Here is a 19,797-nt window from a genome sequence, read left to right on the forward strand (position 1 = left end):
CCCAAAATCCTGTTGCTATGCGCTCGCCGCTCTGACACTTTTTCCTCTCGCTTTCTTCAGCGATAGGGAGGGAGAAGGGGGAGCGGGCGAAGCGATGACAGGCAAGGAGGGGTGCCAGTCTCCTGCCGGCTGGGCTGGTGGGGCGGTGGGAGGCAGGGGGGACAGAGGGAGCAAGGCTGGAGGAAAGGTTTGCCTGGAGTTGGGGATGACTGCGTGCTGAGCAGGGAGGGAGGAGGGGACGGCTCTTGGCAGGCTGGAGAAGGGCTGTCTGTCAAACGCACCCCTGCCATGGCGGGGTCCGGGACCTCAGCCCCCCCACCAGGGTAGCAATGAGCAACGGCTGCTGCCTTACTCATGCCATGAATGAGTCAGGTCTCCCTGGGGATGGACCTGACTTTGCAGGCACCCTGCCACTGGGCATCCCAGGGGTCCCACATGCCCCAGGCAGTAGTGGCAGCAGTGGAAATGCAGATGCCAGAAGCTCCCAGCACCTTTCTGTCCGTCTCTGAGCTGATTTTCCTATGGCAGGACACAGCTGGAGCCTAAAAAGTGACTTTTCACCATGCTGCCCTAGCCCAGTCCCCAGCCCCGGGGAGGGGAATGCTCAACAGATGTCAGTCCCTTTGGGTAGGACAAGAGCATCCCGCTGTGCTGGGGGAAAGAGCAATTCTTGGCCCCAGGGTGAGCAGCCGAGTCCAGCATATCACGGGCCCAATTCTGGAGCAGAGGTCACATCTCCAGGGTTCAGACATCCCTGTTGAGTCAGCAGTAGGATCCTACAGCCCCAAAGCCCACAGTGATGCGGGCTTTTCTCTGTCATGCTCAGTCAAATCCCCAATGAGGTGGCAGAGAGCTGATCTGTGGCTTCTTCTCCGACTTTCATGGTGGGAGATGTCCCCCACAGGGCTGCAAGAGGGGACAAGCCCACATGCCCCAGCAGCAGTGTGGTACCAGGAGAGCTGCTGTCTGACTCAGGACCCACAGTAATGCCTCTTTCCCTTGATAATATCCTCTCGTCCTTCACTGTCTCCCTGGACTGTGCCCAATCCATCAGGGCGTGTGTGTCCCTCTTCCTTGAAAATGGCCTACAGTGCTCCAACCTGCCCCAGACCTGATCCCAGCTGCTTTGCTCAGGTTTAAGGCTGAGCAGGGCAGCACTGAGGATGTGGAGAACAATGACAGGACTGGGACTGAGAGGACTCAGCCTGCCTGATGTAAGAGCAAATCTCCCTGAAACCTAATGGCCGTCATGCTCCTATGGCCCTCCAAGCACTTCTGAAAATTTTCCCTGAAAGGAAACAGATCCCAAGCATAAAGACTCATTTCTGCAGAATCTAACACGATGAAGTGGCTCAACGTTTGCACAGTGGGTCTTTCAGAGCTAACATTTACCCGGATTTCCCAGCAGGAAAGGAGGAAGAAGCAAACTATATAACCCAATAAACATCTTTTTTTAACACAGTCACAGCTTCCTCCAAAAAAAAAAGGCTTTGGAAATTCACCCATCCAACTTTTACCTGACTTGGACTTACCCCTTGCTTTTTGCTCTCCCAGGATGCTGTCTGGGAATGCTGAGCCTGGAGCTGGCCAGCCTGGTGGCCAGGGGCCGTGTTGGGCACTGTCCCAGCCTCACCCTTCCTGCTCGGTGCAGGGATGCTTTGTTTGCTTTTCGTGCCTGTGCGATCTGAATCACCCTTTTGGCTTTTTCCCTTGGGATCCACCTAAAGAGAAATGTCCCATGGCCACCTCCACAGCATGGGAGTCAGTATCCTGAAATGTCTGAGTTGATACCACTGACAGTGGGATGCTCTGTGTCTGGAGCTCCCTTTTCTGGGTTGGCTGGTGCTGCTCTGGTAGCTCCATCAGCTCTCCATTGCCTGGGACCACCCAGGAGTAGACACCCTACCCCAGCCATCTGGAGTGCTCCAGCACCTCATCGCAGAGCTGGCTTGAGTCTGGCATTGCCCTGGGGCCAGCAACGGAACGGCACCCACCAGAGGCAGTAGGAGCCCCTGGGGTGTTCCCACGAGGAGCAGTGCAGCCCAGGAACCCCCCAAACCCCAGGAGAGCTCAGGCAGAGGGCAGCAGTGTTGCACAGCTGTCCCCATAGCCTAATTCCCAAGGGCCCAGCACTAGGGAACACACACGGAGCTTGCAAGCATTTTCTAGCAAGCTTTGCCTTCTCCCACCCCACCCCTGAGCCACCTCGGGACATCAAGTGAACCTTTCCCTTCCTGTGGGCTGAAGCACGGGCGCAGCGGGGCGGTAGGGCTGCAGGAAAGCAGACATGCATCTCTCCATCCCGATGCAGTGCCCAGCAGGCTCCAGCGCTGCCTGCGCTGCCTGCCATCCGTGGAAAAAGAGAAGGCAGCACCCAGGCTGAGGAAACACCGTTGCCCACCCTGCTCAGGCAGCCCACCCATGTCCCGGTGGCGGCCGCCTGGGAAGAGGCGAGAAGGTGGCTGACAGCAAGAGGGGACCGTGCCCAGATCTGCTCCACGAGACACAAGGAAGGTGACAACGGCAGCGGCGCTCCAGTTAGTCACCGCCGGGAAGCGTGCCATGCCGGAGGCTGCTGGCAGGCCGGCGGTGGTTTTGGCCACCTGGTGTGCGTGGCCTTATTTTGATGATGATTTCAACATTTCTCCAAGGAGGGGTGCAGCCAGGCAGTGGGAGATGGTGGGAAGCACAGAGGAAGGAACAGGAAGAAACTGTGGGGGCTTGTTAGTGACAGTCCCCAGGGTCCCCTGGCCGTGGGGCCAGGCTGTCCTCATAAGGACCAGGCTCCATGTGGGGCTGTGCAACTTGGGAGGCAGCTGCTGCAGGTGCTAAAACTGGGTGCCTGTCACCTGCTCGGGGTGCAACCGTCAAGGTGACATGTATCCAGGAGGTTTGGACCAAAGGTCCCAAAGCTGGCAGACACATGGGCTCCACCAGCCCCTTGCCTGGCAAGGGGAGAACCCCACAGGTCTCACCCATTGCTGCCCAAACAGTGGCTGGAGGGAGGCAAGGGAGGACATGGGAGCGGGGACGCAGCAGATGCATTTCGTCACCCGGCCAAGGGGCATGTGTGTGTGTTGGGGGAAGGGGTGGCTGGGCGTGTGGGCGCATTTATTGCCTCTTCCCGCCAGCGCCGGCTCCCTGTGCACACACGGGCGGCAGGGACCCAAGGGCACAGCCCACGGCTCGCTGGACTTTTACCCTGCTGTGCAAACAGGCAGGCGCCAGATTAGGGCATCAGTTGGAATTTCATCCTGTCAACGGCACCCGCAGCCTCTCCGGGCGAGTGGCGGAGCATCTTCCATCCAGCCCAGCCCCTTGCCCACCCACAGGCACCCCAAGGCAGCAGGTGAATTTGGGAGATACACGTTTCATCCCCACCCAGGACTCTGCCCCTTCAAGCTTCCCTGTTGAGCAAGACCTTGCAGGCGATGGTGATGCCCAGGGCTAGGCTGCCACCACCCCATCCCCTGCCAGGGCAGGATCCCACCAGCCAGCCCCCACGTGGCAATGACAAAATTTGATGTCAAAGGCAGGTGAAGCCCAGCGAGGAAGGAGCATGTGTGCAGAGGAGTCAGCCCCAGGCATGGGGACTGTGCTGGAGTCTCTGCATAGAATGGACCCCAGTTTCCCCAGTCTGGCCCAGCTCTTTGAGCAGGTGGCCCATGCAGTCCCAACCCTTTTCCCATACGACATCAGCTCCATTTCCTTTGCCTCTTCCAGCCTGTTTTAGCTCGTGATGCCCCACATCCCCTTGCAGGGGTGCAGGGAGGCAGTGGTCCCATGCCATGGGCACCCCAGGCACTGTGCCCGTGAGCATAGGGTCACCAGGGTGCAGCAGTAGGTGCAGCTCCTGTTGCAAGGTCAGGAAAAAACCCTTTTCTCTGCTCCGCTCTCTCTGCAATGCCACCTCATCCTACCCCTGCTCCTCCATCTCCTCCACCCATGAGGACTTTATCCTGCATCAGGTGTCCTTCCTCAGCCACCTACTCTGCCTGGGCACCTCGGCACACATGTTCCCACCCCTTCCCAGGCAACATTTGGCACATTTTGGGGCTGGAGGAGCCATTTTGGGCAGGGATTCAAGGGAGGCCCCTTGCTCAGTGCCCTGCAAGACTAGGGGCACGTGGCTGGGATGGAGAGAAGAGAGTGTCAGGCACCGATGCCAGCTGTCCCAGGCACTATCTCACATCCTCGTTCTCTGTTTGCTCTTCTTGGACAAGGAGGATATTCAGCCCGTCAACAGCCATAAAACAAGATTAGAGGCCAGGAGGCACCAATGGGAGGTGGCCACGTCCGTGGGCAGCTGGCCTTGTTCTTTGGCCTCTGCCAGCCCAAGCCTGGCCTCACCCTTTCCCCAGCTGCCTTCGGGGCTACAAGTTTGCAGCCGCTGGGCCGCCTGGCACGGCCGGCCCTCTTGGTGGCAAAGGGATGGGATGCGGCTGTGCCATGCCACGGCGTGGGCCATGCCACCACCAGCAGTGCCCTTGTGGGACAGGCACCCCGCAGGCTACAGGGGCAAGGCTGCTGCGTCAAGACATCCATCTGCACCATTTTTGGTGGGGCTGGGCAGGGCACCTTGCTCCCGACCCCGGGTGCGCTCGGGGACATTGGTAGCAGTGCAGCCCCGGAGCTGGCATCACTCCGTTGCTGCAGAACTGTGGGCTGGGAGAAGACAGCAACAAACCTGTGGGGCGCGGGATTCCTGCTTGCTTTTATTTTCACCGATGCCTAAAAAATAAAAAGGAAAACCAGTTCTGCCTTATATACACAAAAACTGAGCCAAAGTCCTGAGCCAATGCAAACATTCGCCCTTGCCACCGAGCACAGCTGATGGTGGTGGCCAAGGGAAGGGTCAGCAGCCCCTGCAGGAGGCAGACCCAAACTCTACGAGAGCTGGAGTGGGGTGGTGGGCACAGTAGGATGCCAGGGACTCGCTTGTAAAAGCCGCAGTGTGTTCTGGGCTGTGAGAGGCTGGGAGCTGTGCAAGCCTGGAGGCGGAGAGGGTGGCCGAGGGATGCGGTGCACAAGCGGTGTTGGGTGTGATGCGAGGGCTCAGCCAGGTGCTCTGCAGGCAGCAGGGGACATGTCTGCTGCTCCACGTTTCTGGAGGTCAGAGAAATGGTGCTGGGAAAGGTCATGTGAGCTGCCACGTGAGGCCCATGCACCCTCATCCCTGTCTTGATCTCAGGAAGCCACAGCCCAGGAGCACCCGGCGTGGCCCTGAGCAGGAGCTGCAGACCCTCTTGTGTCCCAGCCGTGTCCCGCTGGCCTTTGGGGCATCGGAAACCCAGGCTAATACAAGGGTCAGGACACATCAGGGTGAAGGGGCACTTCAGCTGCAGTTCACCAGCAGGAAAAGAGGGGTATCAGTTACTGGCCTAGGGCACAAAATGGGCGAGAAATGGTGCAGGGCATGGAGGAGAAGGGAGATGGAGAGCAAAACCTGGAGTCCTTTGGGTTTTGAATAAAGTAGGAAAACCCCACTTTTCTGTCTTTCTGGAAACCACATCTCCATCACCTAACACTAGGGCACGTGCCAGCCATTCCTCTGCCCAAGACGGCCCCTGTCCACCCTGGCAGCATTTCCCGGTGCCTGACAGTTGTGCTCCCTTGGAGCAGAACCATAAAGCTCTCCCGGTATTGGCCCTTCTGGACGGACTGCAGCTGGTTCTTGCACCCCATCCAGACAGCAAAACTTCTTGTTCTCCTCCCCTTCCCCACAGGAAGGTGGTCTCAGGGCTCAGCAGGGTGTTCTGCCTCCTGTGTGTCTGTGCCTGGCTCCTCTGTCTCCTCTCACTGTGCTCCAGGCGGAGGATGGCTGCAGTGCTGCCTTGCCATGGCACAGCTGGGGACACCGGAGCTGCTGACATGTCTCCATGTGACTCCTTGTGGCTGCAGTGGGAGACCTGGGGGTGCAGGAGCTGGCGCTGCAGGGGTGGCTGGGGGACATGGGTGGGAATGTGCAGGGACTCTCACCAAGGATATCCTCTGGCTTGCCACCATCACCATGATTTGGAGGAGTCCCCCCTTGGGTCCTGAGGCCAAGGGTTCTGTCTGGCTCCCACAGTCCAACCCACTCTGCCTTCAGCACCCCCGTTCCCAGCATGGCAGATCCAGGGGACCAGCTCAGCAGAAATTTGTTTTGCCTTGAGTCCAGCCAGATCTTTTTTCTAGTTCAGTCTTATTCGAACTGCCCCAAAAGCACCAGGCAGCTACTTCACCAGGAGGACCGAAGGAAGCGTCCTACCAGCTCCACCTGAAGCACCATAGGAAAGCCATCCTCCACCCCCCTGCTTCCTTCTGCTGACATTAGGACCTTGCTTTGGACTACAAATACTAAAGACCAGACCTGTGCATGTTTCCTACAGGAGAGCAATACTACCTAACCCATGTTTTTTACATAGGAGAGAGCCCACCAAGCCCTTGGGAAGGTCCTGGTGCCACCTCACCCAGCCTCGCTGGCTGCCCCATTGGTTCAGCCAGGGACCATCGTGTCTTTGGGAAGGGGCTGTCACTCTTCAGAGCACACGGACCGGCTGGGCTCTGCTGCATAGTGCTTATCTCTTGGTGTCTATAGCTGGTGAAGGGGGTTAAGGCATGAATTCCTCCTTGATCGTAAGTGGAGATGAGGAGACAAGGTTCGAGGCACTGTTGCTGCAGAGGCCTCCAATAGGTCCCAGCGTGCCGACAGCCGGTGGGGTTGGCGTGGTGGTGCTGGTGGGCTGGCTTTGCTGCTGCATCTTCTTTTTGTTCACTTTCCTCTCCTTTGCCCTCCGATTTTGAAACCAGATTTTCACCTGCAGAAAGACAAAGGTGGCAATGCGGAGATGGGGACGGATGCAGCCAAGGGTGACCGCAGGGTTCCCCTGGGGCAGGCAGGACACCCCAGAGTTTGGAAGAGAAGGGAGATCTGTGGAGCAAGGTGGAACCACCTCTGCCTGCTTGGGCTGCAGCCCATCCCCTCCCCAGCCCCATCTCCACCCGGGATGTGGTTTCACTGACCTGCCGTTCAGTGAGCCCGAGGGCAGCGGCCAGCTCGGTCTTGCGGCGGATGGTGATGTAGCGGCTGTAGTGAAACTCCTTCTCCAGTTCCAGGCGCTGGTGGTCTGTGTACACCACCCGGTACTTGTCTTTCGTCCTGGTCTTGCCTGGCAAAGAGAGCAGTGCAGGGGTGAGCCAAAAGGGGATGAAGTGGGAGAGTGGAGGGGTAGGCGCATCCCCGAGGGCATGGAGGAGATACACAGCCACCTGTGGAGAGCTCAGGAGAAACATGGCAGTGCCCTGGGGACCAGTGGGAAAGAGAGTTGTGAGGCTCCTACTGGATTTAATGCCCATCCTGGGTAGCACCAGGGTGTTTCTCTGTGTTGGAAAGTAGCTGGGTGTTGGGGAAACTGAGTGGTGGAAAGAGCAGGAGGGATCCAGAGGCATTCCAAGAAGATGAACCATAAATCCCATATGCCATGACACACCGTCCCTGAGAGGAGCAGAACTGCAAGGCCTGTGGTGGGCTAAGGACAAGCTGCTGAGGGAAGCCCACCTCTTTGCCAGGGAGCCCGAACCCAGGGTGTCGTCACTTGAAGGCACATCGGTCAGGACAGGGGAAAGATGGAAAACCCAGGGATGACAGCATTTCTCTGGCACCAAGAGGGTTATTTTCCTTCTCCCTGTACCAAACTAAGACAGAGGGCAGTGCTTATTCATTGGGTACAGTCTTTAAAGATGCACTGGAGAAAGCCAACATGATGCCCAAGCACTCCTGGGGACTGGCTCCACAGGCCAGCAGTGTTTGGCCAAAGCTAGCCCAAATCTTACCTTAGCCCCCCCCCGATAAGGATAGAGCTGGGGGCCATCGAGCCCCACATCTCTGTGTACACTGATGCACATCCCACAGGACTGCAAATGGCACCTGCTGCTTTCTAGCAGAAAAATACGGTCAAAAATGGCCCAGCCATCTTCTCTGTTAGTTCCTTCGTTAATCCACACACACATGGGGTGAGCTGCGGAGCAGGAGCCAACGCCTTGAACCCTGCCTGGCCTGGGGACCATGGGGGGTGCGGGTGGCACTTCGAGGAAGGATGCCTGTGCCTGGCAGTTTGCTGACAAGTCCCTGGTGCTTTCCTTTGCAGAAGAGCCCATGGGTGGGGAATAAACACAGCTGTGAATATTTGCTTCTCCACCCAAAATGACAAAATCCTGTTCCAGGGCGTTGAGAGGGATGAAGCCATGCTTTCAGCAGAGCAACCACTGTCCTTCTGACTGGGAATGTGGCCATTTGTTTGCATGGAAGGCACATTTGCCCATCTTCTCCTGAATTTCTGCTGCTGAGAGCAGTGGTGCCGTGGGAAAGGCCAGGAAAAAGTCCAGAGCAGCTTCATGGGGTTCACTGAGACTGCCCTGGGTGTATCAGCATGGACGGGATACTGCCCATCACTGCTGCAGGTGGGCGAGGAGGGATTTCTAGTGACCCAGTAACCCGTATAACCTTGCTTGCAGCCTGCTTGCCCCAGGAAAGGGGATTTTTGTGTGCCTGCCATCCTGTTCATCTGTTCCCCTTAACAAGTCCTTGACACATTGCCCAGTTTGGGCCAAATCAGACGGACATTGAGACGTCTCAGTGATATTATTAAATTCTGACCATCCTGGTTGAAGCAGGATTTAGAGTAGCGCAGAACAAAACTGTGCTTTAGAGACTCCAGAGTGGACTCGACCCTAATCAAACAGAAGAGAATCTCCACAGAGCAAAACCACAACCCCCAGGCTGTAAACCTGCTTCCCAACCCAATCAATTTTATTTTTAAGGGTGTCCCTCCCCTGCTTCCCCATTGCAAGGAGATGGGGACTTTCCTAAGCCACTTCTTGAGCTGAAAGATAGCTGTAAAAGAGTGTCAGAGACAGAACAACCCGTGGCCACAACACGCTGTGAGTGGGAGGGGGTCCCTTGGGGTCATTTCCCTCACAGCATCCCGTGGGATGGAAAAACGCAGCTGGTTTTCTGCTAAATAAGCAAGATCCAGCAGAGGTCCAGCTCCTGCTGTTGACCATCGAGCAAACCAGGTGTGGAAGCACATGAGTGTGTGTGTACCCCTGGGTGCACGTAGGAGCCGGGGCGGGCACGTGAGGCGTCTCGCCCTGCTGGGACTTGACCCTGGGGCTCCCAGACGCAGAAGCAGCAGCCCCATGATTCAAGTTAGCACCCAATTTCCACGACTATGTCACTCTCTGTGTCCTCCTGCCATTGCTCCTGGAGGTGCTGGCATCAGCTCAATGCAATGTGAGCAGGGTGATGGCCAAGGGTCCCGGCATGGTCCCCAAGAAGCACCAAAGCTCTCCAGCAATCCTCTGAGGAGGGTAGGAGCACAGGAAGGCTGTAACATGCCAAGGAATAGAAACAAGACCTCACAGCACCAGGGCTGGGCTTTAGCCACTAACTCATGTTTGAGGGTTGTGATGAATTCAGCCACTGCTTTAGAGAATGGGGACCCCATCTCATCCCAGGGCTGTTTGGAAGCAAACACCTAATCCCTCCTCACTGCCACCGAGAGCAAACCTGCCTCTGGCCACACAGGGTGATTCTGCGGGTAAAACCAGGGTAAAAAAGGCAGTTTGACTGAGCAAGATGTGTTTGGAGATGTCTGCAGATACACGGCTGAAACACAGTGATTTAGTGTGCGAGGGGTCTACGGCAGTGTTGCTGCACGTTTGTCTCCTCTTTGGCACACACCGGCTGTGGCGGCTCGAAACAAAACTGACCGTGGCACAATGCTGGGCTGGAGAGACGCCAGGGGTGCCCAGCCCTTATGGGACCCCACGTCCTCCCCTCGCTCTTCCACGGGGTCCCTCTCCTTCCCATGGGGTTGCTGCCACCTCTCACCGCCCCACAGGTGAAGGGTTCGTCAGCGTGAGAAGGACTTCTGCATCCCAGCCCAGGAGGGACCTGTGCTGAATCTGCAAACACAGCGATTCCCAGGGAGTTACAGAATAAACCAGATGTGCCAGTGGAGATTTATGTGAGGTTTAGCGTCTCCATGAGAAACCAGGTTTCCTCTGTCTTCTCCAGGCTCCTACAAGTTTTTTTCTTTCTCATATAAATTTATCTTTTTTTTTTTCATTTGAAAAGAAAAACCTTTCTGAAGGGATAATGACTTTAAAATGATCTTATTTGCAATATTGCTATTTGAATACCACTGCTTGGAGAAAAAACAGCTGGAAAGCAAAGGAATTGACAGGCAAAGTAAAAAGAAATACATTCAAGGATAAAGAAATAAGGCAGTTTGTGAATACCACATATGCCATGAATTTCAGCAGGAATTATTATTTCCTGCTGCAGCTGTAAATAGATCCATCACAGCTTGTTCTTTGTTATTCCCTCTTCACTGTCTATCCTTGACGAAGCCTGTGCTTTGCCTCAGGTCTGGCAGATACCCAGCCATGCCGGCGAGCCGTCGCAGTGTGAGCTGCACACCAGTCTCTCACTGCCCAGCATCAGGTAGCAAAGACTAAGCAGAGGGCTCACGACTAAGCCAGAGATGGAAAGTTATTCATCTCAACTAATTGCTGGTTTCAGTGATGTTTGCTGAATTTGGGAATGTACTGTGGGTGATTCACAAGGAAAAGAAAAGGATTCAAAAGAAATACTATTGACAATGAATAATTCAGCTACCTTGAATACGAATGCTGAGTTACACTTAACTCTCTCCTGGAGACTTTTTATGGCTCTGTGAAAGGGAAGAGGAAATTCAGAATGAGCCAGCCTGGTTCCTGACGGGGAGCCCTCATACCTACAGGGAACCCCCGGCGCTGCAGTGGGGAGCGTGGCCGAGCAGAGGGATGGAGCTGCTCCCACATTTCCAGCGAAGCCCAGTGGAGGTGGATTGGGCTGTCCCACGGCCAGGACAGCCCAGAGCTGCTGCTGCTGCACCGGGAGGGAGACCAGATGGGGTGCACGGGGTGCAAAGGGGTGCTGGTGATGCCTCCTAGCACAGCTGGTAGCGCCTTCCAGCCCTGCTGTGTATTTAAAGTCCCTCCTGCTTGTCCCGAAAAGACCAGGCAAAGGAACTGCTCAGGCAGCCAAATGGAGCCATTCGTGGGGCCGGTGTGAATGGTTTCGGCTTTGGGATCAAGGCAGGGCCAATGGCTGCATGGGGAGAAGGTATCGTTACTACTGTTAATGTATAACCCTAATAGCACTCACCTGAGCCATGATTAGATAAGAGAATAGCTTTAATGTGCTGTGCAAACCCCAAGGGACACGCTCCTGAGTGTGCATGCACACGCACTCACACACACACAGGGGGGACAGGGTCCCAAACCCCAGCCCGGATCCTCTCCCTACAGCAGCCCTGCCCCAGGGACAGGGATGCTGGAGCTCCCGCCCTGGACCGGGAGAGGAACCTGGCAGGGGAAGGGAAAATCAAATCAAATCCCTGTGCCCACCATCCCGGGCTCTGCACCCTCACAGGCACGGCAGAGGCAGACAAGGGGGTGGTAATTCAACCTTCCCAGCCCTGGCCTGCCCAAAGGATGGCTTTCAATAATAAACTGCCCAAAAACACCCTAACAGATAGGCAATATGGGGTATTTTGAGGCTGGTGTTGAGCAGTTCTAAGAACAACTGGGAAGGGGCTGGTTCAAACCAGGGGGAAAGAGGCTGCGCGGTGGCAGTGGCACCCTGGGAGGAGGTGGAAAATAGCAAAGGAGCAAGAGCTGGCATGTGTTATTTGGAACTTTACAGTCCCACAGAGCAATGCATGCAACCCAGCTAAGGAAGGATCAGGCCAGCTCCAAACAGAGGATCCCCATACACAGGGCACAGACCTCCTGGCTGCAGCAGGAGCAGCACGGCTGCCAGCAGCGAGGAGCATAAACCTGCGTGCTTTTCTAAAGGTCTCCATTTCACAGGTCAAAGCAGCTCAAAATTGCAGCAACTGCAAACCCTGGCTCAATGGGAAGCTGCTGGGCAGCCATCAGGGCTCTGATCAGCACAGCCGAGGTATGGTAGCCCCGACCTGCTCGCCAGAGCCACCGAGATGAGAGCCCACGGCGGTGCAGGCTGTCATGCCCCACCACAGAGGTCCCCGAGGCCTGGGGACATGGGTGTGTGGCATGGTGCTTCCCACGGGAGGTGCTGGTGCAGGGGATGGAGGTGTTGCTGCCAGGCTGGCTGGCCCCACAGCTGCTCTTCAGCTCTGCACGCCCCACTGCACGGCGGCTCCTCACATGGCTGGCGTGAAAAGTCTGGGCAATGTGCTCCCAGAGCTGCCCTGCATGGTCTGACCTTCCTGGTGATGCTCTGGCTATGCACTGGCTCCGTTTGTACAGCCTCATCTGCCCGTCTGTCTGTACTGGGTGCCTGGTTCCATGCTATCTGATGGCACTACAATATTTTAATTCTGCAAAACATCAGGTGTGAAAGTCCCGTCACCAGTAGGCACCAGGAAAAGAACTTGTCCGCACTGGAGTTAAAGTGTAACAAGATGGGGTGCAACGCTGTGTCCCCCAGGTGGGTGCTTTCCTCTCAGTGATGAAGCTGCTTTATTCTGAACGAGCAGCATCTACTTCCAAAGAGGATAAAATCTTCCCATCCCAGAAGAATCAGTGCTCTATCAGGATTTGCCATTCCTCCCCAGGGAAAGCATCAAGGAAAACCTCCCACCACCCCCAGCATAGCTTAAGCAATGCTTTGAATGGAGAAACTGAGGCACAGAAGCAGCTTCAAACCAGAGTGGACTCCCAGGGTCAGAGCCATGGGCTCTGCTCGCTGGTGAGGCTTCCTGGACAGCTTAACCCCCAGTCCTTCTGCAGCTCCGTGGGTGGAAATCCCCCACACCCCCTGCCAAAGACAGGACAGCCAGAGAGCAATGCCCCATGACAGAGACCCCAGGCCCAGGAGAGGACTGAGGTCGGCTCCTAAAGCTCAGCAGCCTCCAGGCTGGCTGGAGCCACCCTCATCTGGCAGCCAGATGTGCTCCAGCTGATTTTGTGCGGAGGGGTCGATGCTCCCTCTGCCGAGCAGCATCAACGCAGCGGTGATGCTGATGCTCGGGGTAGACAGTCCAGCTCTTTTCACTGTCCCTAAACCCACTGGAAATGGCAACCCCAAAGTCTGCACCAACAACGGCAGGGGCTGAGCCTCCCAACCCCATTCTTCTCCCCTGTCCTGCCCCACACTTGCTTGCTCTCCTCCAGCTCCAGCAGCTGCCTGAAAGCACTCATGCTCCTCTGTGGTCTAGGAGGGGGGATAAACCCAACCCCCTCACCCTCCCCGAGTGCTGGGAACCAGCAGGGCAGCGTTTTCACAAGCCTTCCCCTTCCCATGCATGCTTCAATATCATCAGCTATTTTTCCTCTGCTGCAGGAAGCAGGGGGGTGATGGATGGGACAATCGACATGGGGCGAAGGGCCGGAGCCATGGGGTGAAGGTCCAGAGCCATGTGGCTCACTTCATCACCACCATCAAGAAACAAAACCCTCCAGAGGGCAACTCTTCCGAGATCCCTGGCTGAGATCATTTCTCTGCCAAAGGGCGTTGGATTTAGACAACTGCTGGGTGTCAGAAACCAGGTGAGAGGAACCAACCCCTCCACTAGTACTTATTTAATGTCTCTGTATTGCAGAGGGAGGGAATGCTGGATGAATCCTCACCCAATGGACCCTGCCAAGGCTTCCCCAGCTCTGCTCAGGGTTGGGGAAATGGGCATTTCAGCCACCAGGGCTGAAGGCAGCACTCGTCTGTTCCTGAGGCTGCTGGGAGCCCCTCCAAGGAGCCCATCGACCCTCCTGCCCCCAGGGCAGCTCCTTGCATGGCTGTTCGCCTGCCATTGGCCCAACCTGGGGATTTCTTCTTGGTGCCAGAGCCGTCAGAGCAAACAGCAATGCCCCTGTGGGCACTCACTAGCAACCCAAAATGATCCAGCTTGGTACGTTGTACACTGGAAAGGTTTCACTTATGAAACCACGCCGCTCATCCTGATGGCTCTCTAGTCTCCTGCACGCTGAGCATCGGGCTCTGTGCTTCCAAAAAAAGCTTTGCTGTAAGTGAGTTGTGTGGCTGAGGGTTGTTAGCCTGGAGGTTATGGGACTGGCAGAGCCAGGAGGCAGAGACCAGGGCTTGGTGTGTGGCACAGCTGCGCAGGGCAGCCTGGCTGCTGGGAAGAGGCAGAAACACCCGGGCAAAGAGCTGGATTGGGAGAGCACAGACCAGTGCACTGGAGCACAGGCTGGCCCAAGCTGGGCTCCACACTGCTGGCACAGTCGGATGGGGCCAGATCTGCACCCCCACCCAGACATGTGGGTGAAGACACTCCTTCTGCAAACCCCATGTCCTCCCAGGAGGTGAAAACCCCAGGGGGGTGAGGAGCAGGCTGCCAGCAGTTGCAGCCAGCCTGTGGTTCCCCATCACAACCCCGTGTCCAGATACGGAGCAACGTGACAGGAGATGCTTCAACCCCAACCCGAGGCTGGGCGTTGGGGCAAGCATTTCCCAACCCTGCAGTGATTCAACCCTTTATTTTGGCAACTGGCAGATTCCTTTGGTTGCTCCCATGGTTTTATGAGCGCCGAGCCAAGCGCCGCCAGCCAGGTTCCAGTGCTGGGTCAAAGACCGCCCCAGCGCGGGAGGGCAAAGAGTGCCAGGGCGACATGTGGGCTGGTGAGCACATGCGGGCTGGAAACAGCCTGTTTTAGAGCATCGCCTCCATGGCAGCCCCACGGCACTGAGCCCAGAGCCACCTCATCCAGGTCTGCACCCCAGCTGGATTTGGCCCGGCTGTGGCAGGAGGAGGAGGAGGACAGCAAGGCGGTGGTGGTGCCAGCTGGGCGCCGTGACTCCTCTCCCCCTTCGCAGCCCACAGGGCTCAGCCCATCCTTACCGTGGGGCAGCATAGGGGAAGGATCCAGCCCCTTATCCGGGCGATCACAAAGCTAACAGCGGTGGAGTCGGTGTCCTTGAAGGGTCCCCTGTAGGAAACATCTGCCATTGGCCAGAGGTTTAAAGTGTCCCTCTGCTAATCCCAGGGTATTAGCCAGCCAAGCCCATCACGTAGGTACCACCAGTGCTCCAGGGAAGCCCTTTTTGTTCAAGGAAAGTCGATTCTAGGAAAGTTTGAAAGGCCTGTACCTTGGCCAGCAGGCTAAGCAGTCAACAAATCCCAGCTGGGGCCAGGAGCAGGTTGTGGGTTAATAATTCAAGGGAAAAGACCGATGGGGCCCGATGCACACACACACTGAGTGACCTGGGGGAGCAAAGTGTCCCATGGGGACCAACCATGTCCTGAAGAGGGGTCCCCCACGCAGGGACTGACTAGGGAAATGCACCATCCTCCAGCCAGCATCATCACTCCAAAACACATTGTGCACAGCCTGAACCTTGCCTGTCCAGGGGAAATGTTTCTGTCTCATTATTGGGGTTTTCACTCTTTCCTGCGGCTTTCATGGACCTCACTAGGGCAATAAATAGAGCTGGAAAACTGATCTGGAAATAGTGAAAACTGCGACGGAAAACTGCACACCCAGCAAATCACCACTCGACCGCGCTCGGAGCGTCACTGTTTGCCCTCCACCACCCCAAAACCTGTCCGGGCACCACGGGCACTGATACCACACAAAGCCCAGCGCACATTCACCTCCCCAAGGGATGCCCCAATTGCACTTTCACTTGCAATATTTAGCACTGCAGCCCAAGCTTGATTAGTGACCTAAAAGCCAGACCTGAGGCAGTATCTGAGGATTTGCATAACTAACGAGTAGAGGGTGAATTTCAAAGTTCAGCCAGCCGCTGTTTCCAGCCACCTTCCTGAGCTTTTTATAGAGCTGGGGTGCAATTCACAGGGAAGTTTGCAAATAATTGTGAATAAGGAGGAAGCATGAGGTTCTGACACGCTGCTCATTAAGATTTTATGAACAGAAAAAAAGGTGACATCGAAGAGAGAAATGAGGCCTGGGGACATCTTCGAGCTTGGTTCCCTTTAACTCCCAGTTTCCAGCAACCAGCCCTCTGTCATCTCAATCCCTTCTGCTGCAGGGTTATCTTGGCTTAGCCGGGTGAAGCACGCACGTATTTAGCAACAGGTACATAAAATCATCCCCCTGTAATGCCTGACTCTGCAATGAGTCACTCGGAGATTTCTCATTGATTTTCTCGGGCTCTGGATCACATTTGCAGAAGCCCCCATCACACTCATATTCCCTGCGTAACATTTTCTTACCACCGCACAGCTCTTTCCCAAAAGCTTTCAAACTACAGCCAAGAGCTGTTTATACAAGGCAAGACAGAGAGGGAACCATAATTTACAGCCCTCTGAAGTATTACGATTTATAGCATTCACAATGAAACTGTTGATATTTATAGCAAAAAACCTCTGTGTATTCATTTCCTATTCCCACTGCGGTGAGATGGGTAGTTAATCAATCCAGATTGATTAAAGTCCAGTTTATTGATTTCAATAAAACAATTCATCTAAGAATTTCACCCTTATCTATGTCAAACCCATCTCTGCCTTGCTCTCTTTCAAGCTTAGTGGAGAAAGGCTCTGTTTCTATTTAACGGGCAGCCCTGGAAAACACAGGCTGCAGCCCCCCATCTCCCAGCACATGGTCCCACTGTGGCCAAATCCTGCAGCCACTTGGCATCAGCAGCGCTGGGCTGGGACGCAGCAGAGATGCAAGGACAGGTCCTTAATTCGCAAGTGCCTTAAAAAGGGACTTTCTGGTCATCCATCCTGAGGCAGCTCCACAAGAAAGGGGGTTTCACCCCAGCACCCATCCCTGCATCACTGGGGCTGGGCTGGGGCAGCTCCTCCTCTGCATGCAGGGGGAACAAAGCTGATGTATTTCTCCCTTTGTATGTATTTAATCTAAGAGATACAAACTAAGCAACTAATGACATTTTTCCAGAATTCAATCAACTCAATTGTTGTCTAACTCAATCAGAGGCACTTTCAAGCCCCTGTTTTTATCTTAGCCCCACAGCTGGGTGTAAAACTGTGCCCTTGATCCAGAGGAGAGGTGTGCTGATGTCTTTCTCCCCTCATTAATTTTCCCTCCTACGTCTCTCCTCAGAAGAAACCGAGATCTTTGGACCTACAAAACCTGCAGAAGTGGCAGGGTCCCAGCTGTAGGGGGGGGCTGCAGGATCACACCCCCCTTCCACTCCAGAGGGAAGCCCACAGCCCCAACGTGCCTGTGGGTCTCCATCATTGCCTGTGGGGGTAGGCATTTTTCCTAAATAGGTTTATTCAGTGCTTAAAATGGGCCAGGAAATACCAGCCTGCCTCTCGCCTCCTCTTTCCAAACTGGGGCTGGTTTTTTCCATTTATCGGGATGTTCTGCCTGCACCACCACAGCTACTGGTCCCACTGGGACAGACCTGGCCCCATCCCTGCCACGCGAATCCAGCAAACATGAGGAGTTATTTTCCATGCTAGAAGACCCCAGGCACCTCTGCACGAGCCCCTTGCACAAGGGTCTCTACACGGGGCTTGGCCAGCGAGGAGCCAGAAACAAGCCTAAAATTGGAGACACATTGCAAACTGGGATCCCTGGCCCCGATCCTGGGGATATGGGGCAACCAAAACCAAACTCGCCCCCGAGAGATGCCCAGAGCCACTCCTGTAGTGAGTTTGGCCCCAGCAGTGCTCTGCAGAGCTCATGGCCAGCACAAGAGAGGGAGAGGGGTGGCGGGTCTGCGCAAGCCCGGCGAGCAGAGGGTTCCGCTGCGGGCAGGACGGGTCCAGGCTGGGCTGGCAGGGGTGGTCGAAGCCTGGAGGTGAAGATGAAAGGGCGTGGGCAGGGCAGGACAAAGGGGCCCGCACCTCACCTCGCTGCCAAAGGAGCCGGCCACCATCTCCATCACAAAGCGAAGCCCTTGTCAGTTTGGGCTGGCCCCAAGGGGGGATCTGCCCACCGCCTTTGAAGTGGGCAGCAGGGCCCCCCTCCGCCCATCGCGGGCAGGGGGCTGGGGTCACCCAGACGCATTCCGCACCCCCCCCCCCCCCCCCCCCGCCGCCCCCAGGTCAGGAGTTCAGCGGGGACAGGACCCCGGGGACATTGGGACAAGGGGACAGGACCCTGGGGACAGCACGGCCACTTGGTGCCCAGACCAGCGGTAGGCACAGGAGCGGAGGTACCCCCTCGTGCGGCGTTCGGCACCCACATGCTGTGCACACGTACACACGGCGTGCTGCACCCGCAGCGCCCACACGCACCCTCCTCGCGGCACCGTCCCCACACGCACCGCTCCTTGCACACACACCATGCGTGCGCACACACAGCACCTTGCACAGGCACCGCACGTGCACACACACACACACACTGCACCTTGCACGCATGCACGCACACACTGCACCTTGCACATACACCGCACCTTGCGCTGTCCTGAAGACACAGCACCTTGCACGCACACACTGAGTGTGCAGCATCCCCTGTACACACTCACCGACACGATACAGCATGGCCCATACACACACTCTACTTAGGGTACCTTGCACGTGCAGACAGAGCCTATAGCACCTCACGCGCACCGACTACACCTTACATACATACGCACAGCACGTGCAGCAACTTCCCATGCAGCCCCTTCCCTCCGCGTATATACATACGGTACCTTCCCTGCACACATAGACACCCACGGTACACACGCACGCAGCACAAGGCACCTTGCACACACATGCACAGCCCCCGTGCACACAGCTGCACGCTGGCTCATGGCCCCAGCCCTGCACACTCACTCTTGCACATATGAGACACCCCATCCATCCAACACCCCCTCGGGGCTGGCAGGATCCTGGGATCCTGGGGGTCTCTGGTTCTGCCCATTCTACCCAGTGATGGCAGGTGAAGGCAGGGTGCAGGGGCAGAGACCAGCTGGGGAAAAGGACTTTCCAACCATATAACCCCGGCTGCCAGCAACGCGGAAGGACGATATGCTCCCTGCCCATCCTCCACCCCTGCCACCTCGGCAGTGGGGTCCCCCTGCTCTTTAGGGACCAGGTGCCATGCCGAGGGCAGGCCAAGCATGCTGCCACTCCTGGCAGTCGCCATGCAGGGTGAGCCGCCGAGCAGGATCTGGCCCCGCAGGGCTTCAAGCCCAGGGATCCTCTGCAGCGAGGGAAGCGCGGGGGCGCAGGGCTGGGGGGGTTTCCTTACCGCTGCTGCTGGTGCTGGGAATGCTGCGCCTCATCCACTCATATGGGGTGCGTCTCTGGGCGTTAGGGGAGAGCTGGGGGACAGAGCTGCTGATGGGTGGAGGTAGCAGTCCAGAGCCCGGGGGCTGGATGGGGTTAAAATCTGGGGGGCTGAATCCAAACTGCCCCGGACTGGCGGTGGAAGGTGCAGCAGTGGTCCCATAGGAATGCCAGTCCTCCTTGGCAGGGGTGTAGGGAGAGCCCCAGGCAGCCGCCGGCTGCCCGTGGTGCGGGTCGTTGTTAATCCCCGGCACATGGTGGTAGCTGGCGAAGTCCGAGTACTGGGGCGGCCCCGGCACGTAATTCTGGGGGTTGAGGTTGAGGCTGGGATGCCGAACGGGGCTGGGATACATGTTGGTGTCCTTATCCAAAAGATAACCTACATACATCTTCCCCGGCCGGCTCCGCACACATGCTGCGCCGCTGTGCCGCCGGCTGCGGGCCGGGCTCGGTTTGGTGGGGAGGCGGCCGCCCCTCCTTCGCCACCGCTCACCTGGGCGCCTTGGGGAGCTGTGTCCTGGGGCCAGGCACCTCCCTGCCCACAGGCTTTTATTGGGCCCAACCTCTCTCAGCATTTGCATTGAAAGGCAGGTTTGCATTTCAAAGTGCAGGAACC

General features: G+C 56.6%; 1 protein-coding gene across 1 annotated transcript; it reads right to left on the reverse strand.

The window, feature by feature from the left end:
• Positions 1–6,593: 6,593 nt before the first annotated feature.
• CDX1 (caudal type homeobox 1) lies at positions 6,594–19,570 on the reverse strand. Its single transcript, XM_086471093.1, has 3 exons — positions 19,144–19,570; positions 7,006–7,151; positions 6,594–6,800 (listed from the first exon to the last, which is right to left on the reverse strand). The coding sequence occupies exons 1-3, from the start codon at positions 19,568–19,570 to the stop codon at positions 6,594–6,596; spliced, it is 780 nt and encodes a 259-aa protein (XP_086327219.1).
• Positions 19,571–19,797: the final 227 nt, after the last annotated feature.

This window comes from Leptosomus discolor, chromosome 10 (genome assembly GCF_034619465.1).
Source record: "Leptosomus discolor isolate bLepDis1 chromosome 10, bLepDis1.hap2, whole genome shotgun sequence".
Classification (NCBI taxonomy): domain Eukaryota; kingdom Metazoa; phylum Chordata; class Aves; order Leptosomiformes; family Leptosomidae; genus Leptosomus; species Leptosomus discolor.

Excerpts from the sequence above, each read along its gene's own strand:
- CDX1 (XM_086471093.1), bottom strand. The coding sequence starts at position 19,570 with ATGTATGTAGGTTATCTTTTGGATAAGGACACCAACATGTATCCCAGC. Across the intron at positions 7,152-19,143 it reads TCCCAGCACCAGCAGCAGCG|GCAAGACCAGGACGAAAGAC; the intron begins GTAAGGAAACCC and ends TCTCTTTGCCAG. Across the intron at positions 6,801-7,005 it reads TCGGGCTCACTGAACGGCAG|GTGAAAATCTGGTTTCAAAA; the intron begins GTCAGTGAAACC and ends GTCTTTCTGCAG.